Source organism: Emydura macquarii, unplaced genomic scaffold (assembly GCF_026122565.2).
Source record: "Emydura macquarii macquarii isolate MOO-44397 ecotype Brisbane River unplaced genomic scaffold, CSIRO-AGI_Emac_v2 contig_2768, whole genome shotgun sequence".
Lineage (NCBI taxonomy): Eukaryota > Metazoa > Chordata > Testudines > Chelidae > Emydura > Emydura macquarii.
In genome coordinates, this window is record NW_027132905.1 from 17,363,585 (window position 1) to 17,382,216 (window position 18,632).

At 54.5% G+C, this 18,632-nt stretch overlaps 1 protein-coding gene across 2 annotated transcripts in view; it reads left to right on the top strand.

Annotated features, from left to right (window-relative positions):
• Window positions 1-18,632, top strand: part of AFAP1L1 (actin filament associated protein 1 like 1) — a 47,506-nt gene that overhangs the window by 20,659 nt on the left and 8,215 nt on the right. For both annotated transcript variants that reach the window (XM_067566424.1, XM_067566426.1), the window contains exons 2-10: window positions 9,273-9,401; window positions 11,301-11,384; window positions 12,022-12,119; window positions 13,130-13,241; window positions 14,436-14,534; window positions 15,415-15,626; window positions 16,060-16,239; window positions 17,741-17,836; window positions 18,307-18,397. In XM_067566424.1, the coding sequence (XP_067422525.1) occupies window positions 9,273-9,401; window positions 11,301-11,384; window positions 12,022-12,119; window positions 13,130-13,241; window positions 14,436-14,534; window positions 15,415-15,626; window positions 16,060-16,239; window positions 17,741-17,836; window positions 18,307-18,397 (1,101 nt within the window). The remainder of the gene's footprint in view (window positions 1-9,272; window positions 9,402-11,300; window positions 11,385-12,021; window positions 12,120-13,129; window positions 13,242-14,435; window positions 14,535-15,414; window positions 15,627-16,059; window positions 16,240-17,740; window positions 17,837-18,306; window positions 18,398-18,632) is intronic.

Consider the following 18,632-nt stretch of genomic DNA (forward strand, 5'->3'; position numbering starts at 1 on the left):
AAACAGGGGAGGTAAAGGGTTTGAGCTCACCATGGGGCCCAGCCAAGGGACTTGGTATAGGCCTCATCTCTCGAGCCATTTTAGACTGGAGAACACAGTGCAGGGAGCCATCCTGCACTGCTGGGAGAGGAGGTGCAGGACACCCCTGCTGTCTCAGCTGTCCCTGTCTTAACTGGGACTTCCCTTCATGCTGCTTCCTTTTAGGCGCATGCCATATTCTACCCCATTTCCTTCCCCGGGTCATGGCCATACCCTCGGACGTGAGGCGGAAGGCCCTGGCCAGAGGCGTTGCCTCAGCATTTCCCTGCTGTCATGCACCACACCACTGTAAATGGAAAGGTGGGGGTGAAGATGGGACTCCCCTCTGTCACTGGAGATGGGTTACCTGCCTAGCACCCCAAACTCTAGCAAAAGCTGCTGGCAAAATGGTAAGGTGGGAGACAGGTGGGAGAAGGCCCCTTGAGACGCCACGCCTGAGACAATCTCCTCTCTCATTTCCTGTAGGCAGCCACCACATTAGCCTTATCTGGGCTGGGAGCCTAACGAGGTCGGAAATTAATTCCTCCCTCTCCTCCACTCCCCCGGGGCAGGCTCAGCTCAGCAACCCACGTGCTCCCAGCTCGGATCACAGGCCTCTTTGACTGGATTTTTCCCCCTTCAATTTGTATTTTGGTGTGCATTTAACAAGGGAGATGGGAGGGGACAGCTCAGCCGAGGGGGGGAAAACAAAGGAGCCCTCAGTGCCTGTCTGGATCCTGGCTTCATGCACCCCAACTCCAGAGCCATCCGTCAAGGCGGCACTGGATGACCTCAGCAGCTTGCAATGCTGCACTACAAGCCTTGCTTATCAAGCCTCTCGCCTCTTCTGCAGACGCTGCTTGTGGTTTGTGTGTGCGCCAGGGTCTCCTGACCCCTGCCCATCACTCCTTCCCTCCCCGTCGTGCCTGTTTGGTGACTATTAATAGACGAGCCACTTGCCCCTTCGCCCTCAGTCGATTGGCGACTCTCAGGCAGGAGCTGGTGGCTGTGACTCGGGCTGGCAAGAGAACAGGGCCTAGCCTGCACCACAGACTGAGGTCTAGCATCTGGTATGGGGGGGGGGGGTGTAGGTCTGGCACTGGAGGTGGGGAGATGAGGAGGTTCAGGGCAAAGGTCCCATTTCTTGGAGTGGCCTCTGTGTGTGGGAGGAGGGCATTTCTTAGTGCCCTCGGGATTGCTTGTCTCTTCCCCACCAAGGACAAGATCAGCTTTGGAAGCAAGGCTCTTGGGGACGTGCATGTTGTTCTGCAGTGGGCAAAGCCAGAGGAGTTCCTGGGCTGCCTTGTTCCTCTGACTCCCCAAGACGAGCTGTACCCCAGCCGGTGGGGGGAGGAATGACGTGGGCCAGTTCAGGTGAACAGTGAATTTTGTGTCTCTTGGTGATTCTAACTTAGCTCATTAATGTCACTTTAATGGAGTAAACCCCTACTAAAGGTGCCTGAAGGCAGAGGTACTGGGCAGCTGAAAGTGTCCCTCTCCTCCAGAAACCCTGTTACCCGACAGAGTGAGTGACAGGGGCAGTGACTGGGAGGAGGGATTGGGGAGGTTAGAAGTGGAAGGGAAGAGGGCTAGAGCTGGGGCTGTCAGGCAGGTGGGCTCTTGACAGCAAACTTCCTGTCCATGTGGGGGTGGATGATACGCTCTCCACGCTGGCTGGATTGAATTTCCCCTGCTGCTCCCTAGCTAATCCTGGAGCTGTGTTGCTACGCTCTGGGGGGAGCCATGTGCCAAAAGACAAGTGGGCGTGATCGACAGACGACCCCAGAGACTTCATTCGACTCTTGTGCCCCCCCAGCTTGTGCCACCCCTTCTGAGCTCTGGAGGACTGACCCATCTTAGGCGGGTTTTGCTCTCGTGGCCCAGGGACCAGCCTTGTATTTCTGGTGGTGCTGTTTTGATGGAGCTTGTTGGCTCAGTGCCCTGATGGGCTATTGCCGTGTAGACATCCAGGGAGTGTGGAGAGAGTTTGTCCCACTGGAAGGCCCACTCCCACATCAGGCACAGGTTTCTGGAGAATGAAGTCAGTGCAGGGTTGATTGAGGGGGAGCTGAGTACGCTCCCAGCCCGTTTTACTTTCCGACTCCTCCACCCCTTCCCTGACTTGGCTGCCACTGGATGGTTGAAGAAATGCCGTATATTTTGTTGTGGGCATTTGGAGTCCGGGTAGGGTTGCCAGCTCTCCAGGACTGTCCTGGAGTCTGCAGGAATTAAAGATTCATCTTTGTATTAAAGATTGTCATGTGATGAAACCTCCAGGAATGCGTCCAACCAAAACTGGCAACCCTAGGCCCGGGCACCATGAGCCAGTGGGAGGCTCTGCAGTAGCTTGACCCTCTGAACGGGCTGGCCTTGTGTCTCTGTTCTTTCCAGCTCAGGACGGGTGTTTATAGCACACAGGAGCCCTGGTCTCTATCAGCCAAGGGCACAGTCCTCCTTCTCCCATCACAGACCCGTTGGGTGGGGCCTGCTCCCAAGCCTTGCTTAAGCTTTCCGGAACAGTGTGGAGGGTGTGGGGTGGAGCCCAGCGGTAGGGCAGGGTGTCTGCAAACCCCCTGCACGTAGGTTGTTGGAGAGAGAGGAGCTGACAAGTCCATCTCCACCCAGGTGCTAAGGGGTTAATATTTAGCTTGGCTCGTGTGAGGGAGGAGGAAACAGAAGGTTTGTGGAGATAGACTTGCATCAGCTGAGGAGGCAGGAAGAGGCTTGTGAAGGCCGTATCCTGCCTGCATCCTGGACAGGCAGTGACCTGGGCTAGAAACCTGCCACAGAAACAAGAGCTGTAGGGGCTTCAGGTCCAGCCAGAGAAGAGATTGGAGGGGAGGGGAGGGGGAACCTGAGTGTGTCTGGGCCCATCGCTACTGGATTCAGAGTCGGCATCAACTCCAGGCCTGCAGAATCACCGACCCCAAGTGAGCGAAGCTCAGTCAGGCCCCCCACAAACAGACTTTGAAAATGTTTTGTTGTTCTTTGTCTCTTGGTTCATGAGCCTCTAGAGCTCCCGTTTCCCAGCTTTTCTCTGCAATCGTGAGGGCTAGACATGTGCTCGCTTGAGTAACAAAGCCACGAGTCTCACGTAGTCCTGGGGCTCCAAGAGCTGGGGCTCTGAGAGAAACCCCAAACAGCGGGCTACCGTTGTAAGAGTTGGAAACACCAGACATGAGCTGTGTTATCTCCAGCTGGGCCAGGTTTGCCTGCTTCCCACTGCCGTTCTGCATAGCCATGGCCTGACCCAGCTTAGGGCCATCACCGAGGCTATAGGCTCTGCTTCTGCGGAGGCCACAAGTGTGACGATGGCATGAGATGGTGTCTGCCTTTCAGTCCATTGATCAAAGCAGCTGTGAAACCCATCAGACCCAGACAGAGACCATGTGAGTCCAGAGCACCTTCAGAAATCAGGAGACACTGGAGGAAGCCAGTGTCTCTGGCCACGTCGTGTCTGGGAGTAGCAGAAGGACGTGCTCCTTGACAGGGTCCCTCCCTCGTGAGCTGGCCCAGCGCTGCCCTCTGCTTACTGCTCAGTTCTCCATCCTCCCTTGGGAGGAGAGCCTAGTGTGGGAGGGAACCTGAGCTGGAGACACCCTCGCCCCAGCAGCTGAACAATGATGAGCTCATAAAGCCCCCTCTGTCTCCTGGGGTATAAAGGGCACCAAACAGCCCCTGGGGGAATTCCTCCAGTGCAGAGCTGCCTACAGCTGCTGTACCTGACCTGCGCCATCTCCCTGCCCACGCTGGCTATGGCAAAGGGGGGTGCAGGCAGCAGGCCTGTGGGTGGCCAGAGCAGCTATAGCCAGCTGAGCAAGTCCGCTGTACACCAGAGCAGCTCTGGAGGCTGTGCTGGCCTCTGGTTCAGCCTGGAGCCTGAGCTGCTCAGAGGTGGCTTAAAGCCATTTGTGCCCAGGCAGAACTCCTGAGAAGCCAGCCTAGACTCAGCTGCAGGAATCGCTTCAAGCAGCTGACCCCGGGATGGAAGGGGCAGGTGTCCTCTGCCACAGAGCAACAGCACACAAAGCAAAGGAGAATCTGGTCTTGAAGCGGCAGCCAAGGCATTTGCAATGGAAGTCGCAGGGGATCACAGACAGCTAGCTGAATTGACATTTGGACAGGACGTGGGGTCGCGCTTCCTTACCCCAGGTGGCTCTGGCAGGTTCCTGATCAAAAACAGCACCAAATCCCCCCTGGCCAAGTGGCTCACTCTGCTTCCGTTGCTACTGGCAATGAGGGGCCTGTGTAGTCTGGGGGTTGATGTACTGGCATCCCAATCTGGGAGTGCCGGATCGCTCACCTCCCACATGAGAACTGGAGCTTTTTGTTCTGGTGAGGCTGGTGCACGCACAGGCTGAATGTCTCGACCCTCCCCCCAACTCCATTCGTCAGCACCTTAGAATCCCTCTGTGGTCAGCCCCAGGAACTCGCCTCCCACCAGCTCTGCCTGTGGAGACCAGCTGTGAATCCTGCTGGGGTCAGATTTTGCTGACTCACCATACGTGCATTTCGAAGAATAGGATCTGGCTGAGGTTTCTACTGATGCAGGAACACTTTTGCAATCCCTGAAGCAATGGGGCTCACTGGGGACACCCCTGACCCCCTGAACGGGGGTTCATAAATCTCTGCCTTCCAAATCTGATTGTGTCCATCCCCTTATTCCCGGTCTATCCTGGATCTCTTCAGAGCCTGATTCAGGGTTGGCACCCACCATTGGTGCACTCAGTCCACATACACTTGCCTCATATGGTGACCAGCTGGCAGGGATTATTATTGGGTCCCCAGGACCCATGATAAAACCAAAGGAGAACTTGGTTTTGAGTATAGCTTGTTCTTGTCCTGTTCTTCCTCCAATCCTCCTGTAAGCAAGACAAGAACTGGGGGTACCGGGGGGGGGAGGGGGGGAAGGTTACAGCAGCTGAGCAACTCATCCCACCAGTGGCAGATTAGTTCAGGGGTATCGTTACTGTGCTGAGGACACACTGACTCCCCAGAGGAAGAGGGGGGAAGATAAGGGGCTGATGGTAGCTTGGAAAGAGAAGAAAGAGAAAGTTCCCATGGCAGGGCAGGGTCCCAGGTCCGGGGTTTGCTGAGCCATGTGAAATCAGCACGGAGCTCTTGTTGACCTTCTCCTGCTATCAGCTTGGGAATGCTGCTTTCTACCTCTGAGCAAGCTGCAGTCACTGGGGAGTGCAAGTCCTTTCTCCCTTCCTCCTCAGTGCTTTCCCCAGGGAATCTTGGCTCATACTGGGCCTGGTTGTTTTCTTGCCACTGAAGTGCCTGTTCTTTACCACCTGGGTAACTGTGGTGCAAGAAGATCCTATGACTTGCCCTAATGTCTATGCAGAGAATGAGTGGGTGGTTCAACTGCAATTCAGCCCGCCGGGTCCTCAGCCTTTCCCTCCCTAGCCAAGACTCTCCTCTGCTCCCAGATTTGCTGGCAACAGGTGATTCCTGAGAAGAGCCTAAGGAAAGACTCTACCTCTGGCATCTGACATTTCTTCCCTTTGCTGTTCTCTAACTGCAGGTTTTTCCTGTCCCTGTGTTCTCTGCATTTGACTTGTTTCTGCTCTCAAAGACCTGCCTTTTCTTGGAAGTGTCGAAGTCGCTGCTGTGCCATAACGAGCCATGGGCAAACCTTAACGTTTAGTTTAGATCTAAGCTAGCCCCCAGAAGTTCAGATGCATTTCCAGACCCCCTCAGAACCTCCCGAGTCTGCAAAATTGGGCTGGAAATCTGGTGTGAGGCCGCCACAGGAGATTCCTAGGGCGATGCTGCTTCCACGTGGGCCAAAAGGGCAGCAAGGATTGCCCAGTCATGCAGCACTTGGTCCTGCTAGAACCTGGGACAGCATGAAAATGAAAAATAATGGAAGAAAGTAGAGGGGCAAACTTTAATGCTCAACAGCTCGGCGTGCAATGTTTGGCGCTTCTCTAGATTTTATCTGGCCCAGTGCTCCCACCCCTAATCCCACTAGCCTAATCCTGCACTCCCTACGCAAACCAAAAGCCCATTGAGAGTAGGTAGCTCTGTGGGGGGGGAGGGGGAAATCAGTTTGCTTAGCCTCAGGGATACTCACTCTGAGTGCAGAGCAGTCCAGCATAGCAGGAAGAGAAGAGCTATGAAAGGTGCGGGGCATGTTCTGTAGTATATATGGCTGGTTAGGGTACTGTCTGCCTTGGGGTGCATGGAGATAGGAACTCCAGTGAGGATACTGGGTTACCAGCTGTGTGGTGCACACCTGCTTGTTGGAGTGCCCCTCGCTATCTAGCTAGATTCTTATATCCCCTTTCCCCACCTCCACCCCCGCATACCTCAGCACATTATCTAAGCACCTCCCAAGGCCCTAAAACCAGAGATAATGATGACGCTATCTCTTTCTTCCCAGCCTGGGGACGGGGAGAGAGAGAAGGAAAGCTAAGTTAAAGAAATGAGTCTTGTGGTCATTCTTCTGCTTTGTGGCCATGAGTTCTATAGTCCAAGTCCAGCTCTGCCTTAATCTGAGGGCCAACTGGTTCATCGTTCCTGCGGCACAGACCTGCCCTTGGAGGCTGAGGTCCTGGAGAAAGAGGCGCAATCTCAGGTAGCTGGGCCAGTTCCATGAAGAGCTTTGGATAACAGAACAGAGACCTGGACCTGGGCTCTGTGTTCAATGGGGAGCCAGTGCCGGGAGCAGGTTCGTGCCAATCTGTATTGCTAAGCAGGCTGCCGTGTTTTGTTCCAGTTAGACTCTCTTTTCGCGGCCCAGTGCTTTGTTCCTAGATATGAGTTGTAGTAATCGAGCCTGGAAGTCATGAATGTGCAGATCAAGGTAACCAGGCCTGCGTCTTACAGGAGGGGTTGCAATCCTCTCATCAGGTGCAGACAGAAGTGGCATGTTTTGTCGCCGTGGTTATTTGGGCATCCAGTAGCACTGGGCAGTCCCCAAAGACTCCTGCGTGCGTAGTGATGTCGCCGTCTGAGGGCAGGTGCACTCAAAAGAGGGGGACGTCGTAGGGTTGCTGTGATTGTGCTGTGTTAACTGGCACCTTTTCACACATTCGAGGGGTACATCTATACCACAAAGGAAGCTCTGACTGTAGCACAGGTAGCCATTAACACCAGCATGGGTATCTAGCTAGCACAACCAACAGTAGTGGTGTCGATGCATTGGCACAGGCCTCAGCACAGGCTCACAATCTGACTGTTTCCCCCGGGGCCCCTGTGAGCTGTACTCTGGTGACTAGCCTTCGCTGAAGCCCGTGCTGCCACATCTTCTTTACTGTTGCTTTCTGTGCTAGTTAGATTGAGGGGTATGCCTGTCTGCACTACAGTCACACCTTCATTTGCTGTGTAGACATACTCAAATGTCTAATGTAAACAGGGCAGTGTAGACTTTTCACATGTAATCTGTCTCCACTAGAGTTGTAGACCATATTAACGCCTTCTAACCGTGTCACCCTTAAATCCTCGTCAAGACCAACCTATGGTGGAGGCAAGTTCTGTAGAGCACTTCTTGTTCTTGTGTGTGTTTTGTTTTGTTCTAGCTAGTGTCACCCCAGTCTTGCCTGGGATCCATTTTAGCCAGCTGGACTTTGGCCAGGCATGGAGAAAACTGGACGATGGTGCTGTTTCCATTTGACACAAAGGGACTATAGAGCTGGGTGTCCTCTACGTACTGCTGGCACTTGAGTCCATGCTGTGTTGTCAGCGCTCCTCTCGGCCTTCTGTAGCTATTGAATAATACTGTAAGCCCTTTGGGGCAGGGGACTGTCTGCCTGTACAGTAGACGACACACTGGGGCCCCACCCTGGCTGGAAGCATTAGGCACTACGGTGATATGGGTGATCAATAATAGACCGGGCAGCACAATACACTCTAATCAGAAGTTGAGGAAGACCCTGCTGAGCCATTTGAATAATGATTTGATAGGCCAGAGTTCCACTAGTGGGCTCAGCAGGTGGCCAGCTGTCTCCTGCCTGTGACCCAGGGTCAGAAGTGTGTGCGTGTGAGGAGTCTGGACATGACAGGAGAGTAGCCACCCTCCTGTCAGCAAAGGGGGCTCTGCTTAATGTCAACCTCACCCTTCAGCCCCCTCTTATCTCTCTCCCTCCCCGCTCTGTAGCGTCAGCTTGAGTTTTGCACCTCTGACAATACCAGCTGGCCTTTGCTGCATTCCACGCAGGGGTGTGAAAAGCTGCAGGAGCCCAGAGGGGGCTGAGGGGTCCCTGGCCAGCTGGCCTTGTTGAAGCAGGAGCCATAAAGCAAAAGGGGCTCCTAAACCAGTTTAAAACTCTGTGAAGCAGCCCCACTCTCCACCGAAGCAGGGAAGCACAGAATGCTAGGTTTGCATAGGAAGCTCTGTTTTCCTTCCAAAACAAATGCTCTGATGCTCTTCCTCTGAAAATTGCTGCCAGCACCCATGAGCTACTCTACAAAAACACTACGGATAGTGGAGACCGTCAGTTTCTTCTCCATGGTGCCTGTGTCTGACAGAGAGGAGAAAAAACCTAAACAAAGCAATTCCTGACCTTGCAGGAAGGGGGTTATTTAAAAAACCATGATAGGAATTGAAGAGCAGGTCAAGAAATATGGGGGGGAAATGTCCTGGACACCATCCTTACTTACAGCTGGGTCAGGTTAAGACATGCTGAATCCAGAGGCTTAGAATGAGTCTCTGATCTCCCGTCCTCCCCTCTGTTCTTTACCTGCAGTTGCCTCTGCTTTTATGTGCACGCACAATATGTGTTTTAGTTCTGGGTTGAGTGTGTTTAGTTTACCTGAGACTATTTATCTGATGTCACCTTTGTAACCTCGGACCTCAGGGGGTCTGAAAAATGGGCGCTGGCTCCAAACCAGTATGTGAATGACCCTTTATAAAAATCCTTTTCTGGGTGTTTCCAAAAGCAGTGAGCAGGGTCACCTGGTGATCAGGTGACCTGATGGGTGGGGGTGCCTTCTTGTGAGACCAGCTGGAAATGGAGTTACTGTTTCTCTAGTTTCCTCATGGGGTCTGATTTCTCCCTCTCCAAACACTTAAGAGGTGGTGTGTGTTTGTATTACCGTAGCACCTAGGAGCCCCAATCAAGGCCCCATCATGCTAGGTGCTGTACAAACACAGAACACAAAGACAATCCCTACCCCAAGCTGCTTTTTTTTCTAGTTCCCCTCTAGACTCTGTAGTAGCCCAAACTCCTCCGCCTTGATCGTTTTGTTCTCTTGTCCCCCAGCTGGCTCCCTGACTCCTATGTTCTCTCTGCTGCTTTCCCCAGTGCTGGACCAGCTCCTCCCAGAGCTCAGCGTGCTGCTCAAGTTGCTGGATCATGAGTACCTGAGCTCCACCACCATGGAGAAGAAACTGACCGTCTCCACTATCCTGCAGAAGCTGCAGCCCCCGGCAGGTCAGTAAGCTCTCCTTGCCCCTTCTCTGCACACCCACGCTCAGTTTCTTCTCCCCCCACTTCTCTTAAGGGCTACCATGAGGTTTAACTGGTTGGGGGGGGGGGGAGAGTGTCATGCCTCCAGTCTGCACAGGTGCTCTCGGTGCAGCGTGCTTGCTTTTATAGCAATAAGGTTTGGAGGATGGCCTTGGGGGAAACAAGCCTGATCCTAAATTAGACTGGACTTCAGAGCCCCTGTCGGAGCTCTGAGGTAAAACCTGCCTGTAGGCTGTAGGAGTGAGTGCCTACCTCCTGGAGGATTCACAGATCTGTCTGGAGCTGCCGGGGGGGGGCAGGGCTTGTCAAGGCCTCTCAGCAAAGGGTCTGTCAGTGGCAAACAGACCAGCTGAGGTCTTCTGGCTGAGGACAGAAGGAGAATGTAGTTCAGGTGACTGGACTCTTCTGTAGCAGCCGGGGAATTTGGAGTAACCGTCATGGCAGTCTCGTGGGCAGCTGTAGAAACTGCCTTTTCCTTCATCCAGTGCAGTGAAAATAAAATGTGAACAGGAGACTGGAGCGAGGCATGAATGAACTAGCATTGGCGCTCCTCTAGCTCATCAGGCAGAGCAGTCACCTGGGAAGGTGGAGCACCCAGCCCTCGGATCTCTCCCTAGAGAGTAATTTATTACTCGGCTCTACATCTCAGACCCTTTTATTGATGAGGTGCATGACTCCCTCTGGTGGTTTTTTCATGCAAAGAAAGAGTCCTCCAGTTGACCTTGAGTAGCAGAGATACCAGCATTAAACAATAGCTGGCAAGATCCCACTGTTCTACCCTTTTGATTTGTTCAAGCCCTCTGGATCCTGCTGAACTCAGTATTTATTACTGTTTCACCTGCCATGCAATGGGAGCAGCCTGCCGTGCAATGCCATGCAACAAGGCGTTCTGGGATGGAAATTTCTCTGGTTTCAGTGTTAAGTGTCTCCATATCCTCTGCTGACGCGCTCGTTCGTGTCGTCCTTTGGCAATGCTCCTTGGCAAAGGCGGGCAGATCCCTGCAGCAGCAGAACCCCCAGGAGGCCTCTCCTCCCCCCCGCTCTGCTTTTTCCAGCTGTCGGAGGTCATAGTAACACAGCATGTGTACGTCAGGCCGACTGGCACGCTGTGCACTGACACCGGCAGCTCCTGTGCAAACAGGCTCAGCCCCAGGAAGGGAATTGTTGTGACTGGGCTAGAATTGCTCTGCATTTCCTGTGGAAACACTCGTTCCCACTGGCCTTCCTGCTGGCAGTTTCTGCTGAGAGGGGATTTCCATGGGAAGGGCAACAGGCTTCACACCTGGAGGGCCGGGCTGCCTCCTCCCCTTGGCACCCTGCAGAGTGAAAATATCCCTGTGGGACCCTCTGAAATGGCTCTCAGCGGGGGTCGCGGTGGGATGGAGATTTGTGGATTTCCCCCTCCGCTTCCTTATCCTTGTTCCATACACTCCCACTTCCCCTCCGCCCGCGCTGCTTTCCCCTCCTTTGGTCTGGTGCACTTGGGTACCAGTGAGGAGTGCTGCAGATGAGTAGGGGCTGCCTGTGTGGGTGTGGTGGTCTCCTGGGTTACTACTCCCAGGGAGCTGGGCATGTGCCCACCAGACGAATGGAGTCCCACAAAGAGAGAGTCCTGTGCTGGCAGGGCCCAAGCATAATTTTTTCAGGCCCAGTACAAACCTTTAACAGGGGCCCCCTCCCGTAATGGGGGTTGCAGTCTGGGCTGGGGCCCCCGGGGCCTCTGGGCCTGGTAAAGTGTACCCTTTCCCCCCCCGCCCCCTTGTGGGGGCCCTGTATGCTGGCCATGCCATCCTGCCCCGTCCCTGCATTCAGAAGTTGACTTCACTCCTCCCCAGCAACGGTAATGTCCTTTCTGCCTCCCAGGAAAGGATCTGGACTACATGTACGTGAACACAGCGGCCCTGCACAATGGCACCAGCTTTGTGGAGTCCCTCTTTGAAGAGTTTGGTACGTACAGCCAGCTAATTGCCTGTATGGAGACCCCTCCACACCACACTGGCCAGGCAGCTGAACTGCTGCGACTCTCTAGATATCACTCTTGCCTACAAGGCTGAGATCGACTCCCACACCCCGAGGTGGAGGGCTGACTCCTCTGCTCTGGTAGGGAAGCCCATCCTTCGGATGACATGTTACCGTAGGGGCTCTTGCCCGTCTTTGCTGGCTCCCCAGGTAACGGTTAAAGTTCCCAGGGCAGTCATGGAAAGAGCAGGATATAACCTTGGCACAGGGGAAACATTCCCACCTCCAATAAAACCAGATCCACTGCCTAAAGTGGGGCATGGGCCATAGCTTCACACTGATCTATGCAGTTTCTTCACCCCCAGTATCTAGCTCACTTCGGGACACCCAGCTACACAAGCTCCTATAGAAACCCCAAAGCTTGCTCCATTTGTGAAGCCGATGTGGTGTGAAGTGGAGTACAAAGGACATTCTTGTGACAACAAGCTAACTCTGGTGTGGCTGTGGGGTGGGCTGTGTGTGTGGCACTGAGGAAAAGAGAGGCCTTCTCTGAAGGTCTGTCTGAGACGCCCCTGTTCCTGGCATCATTGCTTCACTTAGCATCTCTTCTCGAAACCCCTTCCAGACTGTGACCTACGGGATCTCCAGGACATGCAGGAGGACGATGGGGACACCAGCGAGGGCACTGGCTTGGAGGTCGCAAGGAGTAATCCATCCAAAAATGTAAGTCCAGCCGCCTCCGGATCTCCATCACAACAGGTCCTTGAGTTGTCCAGAGCCTAACCCCTCTCACAGTCACGTGATAGTGAAATGACAAGAATCGGAGGCTACTGGACTTGCAGTTGATTGTCATGGGACTGTGGCAGTGTACTAGAGCCAGCTGGCCTCCTGCGTGGCTGGGCTGGGACTTCTCAAGCCACAGTCCCTGTCTGCTCTGAAGGGATGGAAGCAGACAGCAAAAGGGTGAGGGTCTGAGAGCACACAGCTGGACTCTGGGTTTGATAACCTCTTGGGTCCAGCTATGTTGAAGAAGGGGAAGCAGGCAGTGTTCAGACTTGGAGGGGCAAGACCTGACATGCCCATTTTGGGGAACACTGCTTTGAACTTTGGTTACAAACCGAGAGAACTTGGAGTGTGTTGTGCTGGGGTGAGCGGCACACCCTTTGGGCGGGATAACCCGCTCTGTGGCAGCGACCTGCTGTGCTCTCAGGCAGCTTTTCTCATGCATGGCTGGGACTGAAGTGCTGGGGGGGGCGGCTGGTGGGTGGGCTTGAGCATGGGGCCCTGTGCAGGGCAGCCTTACACTGAGGGAAATCCAGCTTAATCCCAGTCTCCTAGTTCCCTGTTCAGGTACACGGCTCCCTCAGAAGCCATGTGCCCGCTCTCTGAAAGTGGGTCTGTCCAGCCTCTCTTGTTTGGTGTAGTCACAGAGGGGCGCCAGGCGAGAGTTGGGTAGGTACCTACATCAGCGTGGGGGCTAAACTGGAAGTGGGTCATTCTGCGTGGGCCCCAGAGAGGCTTGTAAGGAACTAATGGTCCATCCTAAAGAATATAGCAGATGTCAAGTGGAGGGGGAGAGGGACCCGCAGATCCAGGAGGATGGGGAGGAGACGTGTTACCCTTCCCTTGCCATTATGGGAACAGGTCTTTGCTCCTCAGACACCCTGTAACTCAGCCCTGCCCCGCTCCTTCATTCTGTCTAATCCACACTGGTCTCTCTCTGTCCTTTGCAGGTTCCCAGGGACCCCCCTCCACCGCTTCCCACAACCCCCCCGCCTGAAGATTACTACGAGGAGGCCCTGCCGCTGGGCCCAGGCAAGGCCCCTGAGTATATCACCTCCCGCAGTGAGTCCGACCCTGGTAAAGAGGAAGCACCTGGGGCCAGGGGGACTAGAGAACCTCCAGTGGGCTGGTCCCTGGCATGTCTATGTAGCTCCGCAGCTCCATCAAAACAAGAGTCCCACAGTGGGCAGTCCCTCTCGGGCTTGTCTTGAGGATGGCAATGGTTTGGGGTGAGGGCGGTGGCACTCCTGTCCCTGCTGCCTTCCCATCCCCGTGTGGTGGTGATAGTGTTGGAAATGCCTCCGTCAGATGGTCTCTTCCACAGCTGGGCTAATGGCTTAGGGCAGGGAGAAGGGGCGGCCAGGGGGCAGGGGGCTTCAGCTTGAGCTGGCTTTGATTTGTGTCCAGTCCTGGTCTCTCCCTGACACCTTTGCAATAAACAAAGCCCCGAGGCCAATCCTGGCTCCTGCTGTCTGCAGAGATGTGAAGGGGGTCTTTCACTGGGTGTGGCTGCAGTAGCATCATCTGCCAGCCCCTTTGGGAGTGATGTTCCTGGGCTCCCAAGGAGATCCTATCCCTGGCCTTGTGGGAGGGCTGCCCTTGGTCAGGGGCTCCCACGCACCCCCAAAGGAAGGAAGAAGCCAAGGGGTCTCCCCAAGGTGGGAGGTGTTGCTTTGTGTCTTCTCAGTTGTAGGATTTAGCCCCACAAACGCTCCCTCCTCTCCCATCTGCTGAGCTCCATGCCTGTGTGAAGGGCAGCCCAAGGGGAGGGGGCCGGAGCACTTCCAGGCCCTGTGTGTGAACTGGGAGTGTGTGCGGAGCCTCCCCAGGAGTGGCCGTGACCTTGGACGAGTGTCAGGAAAGGAGCCGGGTGCAGCAAACTTTTCCCAAACCACGTCACTCGGCACCCGGTATCCTTCCTCCTGTGGGCTGTGCTCCCAGAGAGCGGCAGAGGAGGAAAGGGAGGTTTATTGCTGCTGAGGCTTTTTCAGATTAGCCTGTAGACAAAATCCCTCCCGTGCCCCTGACACAATAACTACACCCCTGACTACACCCCTGTCCAATCCTTTAAATTTGGCCCTGCTGCTGAGCTGCAGCTGGTGTTTGCTGTGAGAGCTCTAAGCCGTGGCATGACTTGCTTCAGCGCCACCTTCTCTTTCACCAGTGTCTTTGCCAACGCAGGTGCCCTGTTAGTAACCCAACCCCTGGCAGTGGTCTCCTTCATCACTATCGTCACACCCTCTGCTCTCTCTGCAGATAGCTCCAGTCCCCCCAACTCAATCGAGGACGGTTATTATGAGGACGCAGACAGCAACTACCCTGTTACCAGGATGAACGGGGAGCAGAAAAACTCCTGTAGGTACCAGGGCAAAGACTCTTCCAGACAGGTGCCTAATCAGGGGAAAGAGCCACAGGGGATGAGCCATCAGCATGATGGATGGAGATGAGGTGGGGAATCCTGCGCAAAGCCAAAGGGTACCTAGGAGTCTGCATGGACCACAGCCCTGTGGTAACCATCCATGGTAGTTCTGTGGCCTTCAAGGCAGGAATCGCTATAGGTCTTGTAAGGAGAGTGAGGAAGAGAACCAGGCTTTTTATTTCTGGCAGCTTATAACCCGTATAATCATGTATAAGAGGCACCCATCTGCAGCTCTGGGAGCCCTTGACTTTAGTTAAAATAACAGTACAATGAAAACAAAGTCAGCAGCACCTCCAGAAAAGCTCCTGCTCTAGCACAACCCAAGAGGTGGGATTTTCCTCATCCAGTCTCTTCAGCTGCCTGGGCAAAGAGCTGGTCCTGGAGTATCCCTGAGAGGTCAGCAGTCCTGGAGCATTTCAGACATGTAGGCTGGCCTTACACAGGCTGCTCAGCAAACATTCAAACCTTTTGCACGTCCTAACCATTGATTTCCCCAAGAGCTTCTCTGCATCTAAAGCAGATGATTTGTCAACATAAGAGGTCACTTAGAGATCCCCCGCTTCATGCTCTGCATATTTAATAAAGAGAAATGCCAGAGCAACTTGGAAAGGAGCTGGAGGACAATGGAAATGGTTAGTGTCAAACTGCTGCTGTTCCAGAGTTGATCCTCCATCTCCTCCCTAAGGCTTTCTGTCCAAGATGTTACTAGGAAAGGGTGATCCTCCAGCCTGAAATCCCACTCCATGGGCGGGGCACTAGAGCTCAGTTGTCAGTAGCATCCTGGGGTGACTGGAGGTGGTTTCTGCTTCCTTTCAGACAATGACTCTGATGCAATGAGCAGCTCCTATGAGTCATACGATGAAGAGGAGGAGGATGGGAAGGGCCAGCGGCTGACACATCAATGGCCATCAGAGGAAGCTTCTATGCACCTGGTGAAGGACTGCAGGATTTGTGCCTTCCTGTTGCGTAAGAAGCGCTTCGGGCAATGGGCCAAGCAGCTGACGGTCATCAAGGACAATAAACTCCTGGTGAGACAGCAGCTTTCTGAGTGCCGGGGTATGCCGGGGGACCCAGGGTATGGGAAATCTTTGGGGAGATCTAGAGAGGTCAGTTACCTGGGAGACAGAGTGGTCCAGGGGGCAGGACTACCCAGGTTCTGTTCCTGGCTCTGGGAAGGAGGTGGGTCTAGCGGTTGGTGCAGGAACTCCTGGGTCCTGGATCCCTCTCTGACTCTGGCTTAGTCACTTTCCTGTAGTTTCCTCCTCTGTAAAATGAGGCTAATGATACTTTGCCATTGCTGTGAGGTCGCTAGATGAAGCCCTGTGTCAGGCAGACCGAGCTTCAGCAGAGAGATTCCCTCTTTGTGTGCCACCACCTCTTTCTGCCTACTTGCTCTCCCCGGCCTGGCAGGGGATGCAGGCAGGTCTCGACTCTGTGGGAAACAGTTTTCTCTTCTTTCAGTGCTACAAAAGCTCCAAGGACCGGCAGCCACACCTGGAGGTGCCCCTGAGTGCCTGCAGCATCATCTATGTGCCCAAGGATGGGCGCCGCAAGAAGCATGAGCTGCGCTTCTCTCTGCCAGGGGCTGAAGCTCTGGTGCTGGCAGTGCAGAGCAAAGAGCAAGCTGAGGAGTGGCTGAAGGTATCTCTTGCTGCAGGGCCAGCTTATGCCTTTCTCCCTAGCCCACGCTGCTGGCCACACAGGCTTCCTCCACCAACAAAATCAAGCACAACTGGTGCCGATGGAGCCTTGCCCCATTTGACCAGTCTTTGTCCTGGTGAAACCACCTCCTTGGTCTGCTGCCATCTCAATACATGGCCCAGCTCCTGTGCTCCCTGTCTGAAATAAGTGGGTAGGCAGGTGAGCTGCCTTCATGGGAAAGGCCTGGCTTCCAATGCTGCCTTATCTCTGAGGGGAAGGGGATTTTTTTCTCCCATCTTTTATCTTTCTTGCCAGACTGGGACACCAGCCGTGGCAAGGGCTGTCTAGCCAGTACTGCAGGCCCAGGGAGCTCCAGCCCCTTCCGCTCCCTCAGAGATAGTCTGTGGTCCATGGGCAAAGAGAGAGAGAGGAGATGTTTGTTTACCTCCCCCTCCCCACTTCCTGCCTTTGTTCTGCAAATGGCGGGCTGTGTTGCTTGGAGTCTGTGGGAGCTGTTTGGTGAAGTCACCAGCTCGGCCTCCGAGCTGGCAGTGTGTTAAGACCTGAAACATGAATGCATTGAAATAGCACCACCTCTCCCCCTGGGAGCATGAGCCCCTGCCAACCCCAAATCTGCTGATATGGGGCGTTTAACTGATGAGAGATTGAGACACCAACCTTGCCCCTTTTCTGCCCCCCTGCCCAATTATACTGCAGTCCAGGGCACCTGGTGCTGTCAGATCTGCTCTACCCAGGATGGATACTGTGCGCGCTTTGGCAAAGGGCCATATGGGGGGAGTGGGAGGGATGGGAGACTTAAAAGAAGTTCTGGTCACCCTTATTGCCCCCATTAAGATTCTAGCGGCTTTTCTTCATACCTGTCTTTTCACTGGCTGGCAGGGCTGGGAAGTGGGTAGGCTTCCCATGCCACATCCATCCTGACAGGCACCTCCCCGGAGAGCCTAGGCTCAACACAATCCTTACCACCCGCAGGGGAAGGATGGTCCAGTGGTTAAGACACTGGTGTGGGACACAGGTTCAATTCCCTCCTCTGTTACAGCCTTCCTGTGACTAAATACATACAAGATTGTGAGGTGCTTAGATGCTCTGGGGCCACATAGGTAGATTAAACAGAACCACTGTAGGAGATGGACCAAACCTCCCAGATCACCTACCTGGGACTTTGGGACTGTAGTCGGAGTTCTAGTTAAGTGCCACTAAACCTTTTTAATTGCCAAACCATTTATTATTTCAAATGAGACTTTGTGGAGGGAGTTTTCAGAAGACCCTGCTCCAAATGGCGCTTTGCAGGGAGGAACGTGCTGCTTCCGCCCCTCTAGGGAGCTGGATCAATCATTCTGGGAAGGGATAGTTCTTAAATCGCTCAGGCAAAATGCTGTTTGCTGTGGTCAGAGCTCCCCTGTTACTGGGGTAATGACTGGGGACTCAGTAGCTCCTAATGGGTCCTGAATCGTGGGTGCTAAATGGCCTGTCCCCACAGGTGATAAAGGAAGCGAGCAGTCCCAGTGGAGGAGGAGCCAGTGGGACTGAAGCCCCTACGTCCCCAGTGCTGCATTGCAAGATGGACCTGGACAAGGTGCCCTGTTTTCTTTTTCTCTCCTCTCCAAACTGGGCTGCCAGTGGGAGGTGGCTGAGGGTCAGTAATACACGGCAGAAGGTAACCGTGACTGAACTCATCGGAGTCAGGCAGCTGAAGGCTCCCAACGTTTGTACGGCCCTTCTTTGGCAGCCCCTCTGATGGCAGAAGGGGAGCCTCCTGGGAGCCCCTCTGATGGGTGACAAAGAGCCCTTCCCAGCCAGCCCTGGGTTGGAGGTGGGGCTTCCTCTAGGCTGGGGTGTGGGGCATGTGCCCTTTCCTGTCCCCCTGCCTGGGGTGGGACTATCAGGGTGGACACTGACCTTTGCCTGACTCGCAGGACTCTGGTCTAGGATGGTCATTCAGTGTGGCACTGAAATGGTTAAAAGCCATGAGGCCTTCTCATGGGGGAGGAAGGCATGGGGAGAGAGAAACTGCACTGAAATGGACACCTGCCCTCTTCCCCATAGAAGCTGTCACAAGACAAACAGACGTCTGACTCAGACAGCGTTCCCGCAGGAGAGAGCTGCTCCCCCATGAGCCGGAGGGAGCCCCGGGACGGTGAGAGCCCAGCCCTTCTCTGACCCTGTGGGCCCATGGGCTGGCACTGCTAGAGGGAGGGGAGGTTCCACCCCACTGCAAAAAGCCTCCCCCTCCCATCTCGTCACCTCTCTGTAGCTGTCTCAATGAGCCGCCTGCTGCAGGGAGGTGGGACGGGGGCACAGCCACTGGCACAGGCTTCCCCTCACTGCCATTCAGCCCTGCTGCAGACGATGGAGTGGCGGCGGCGGCCGCT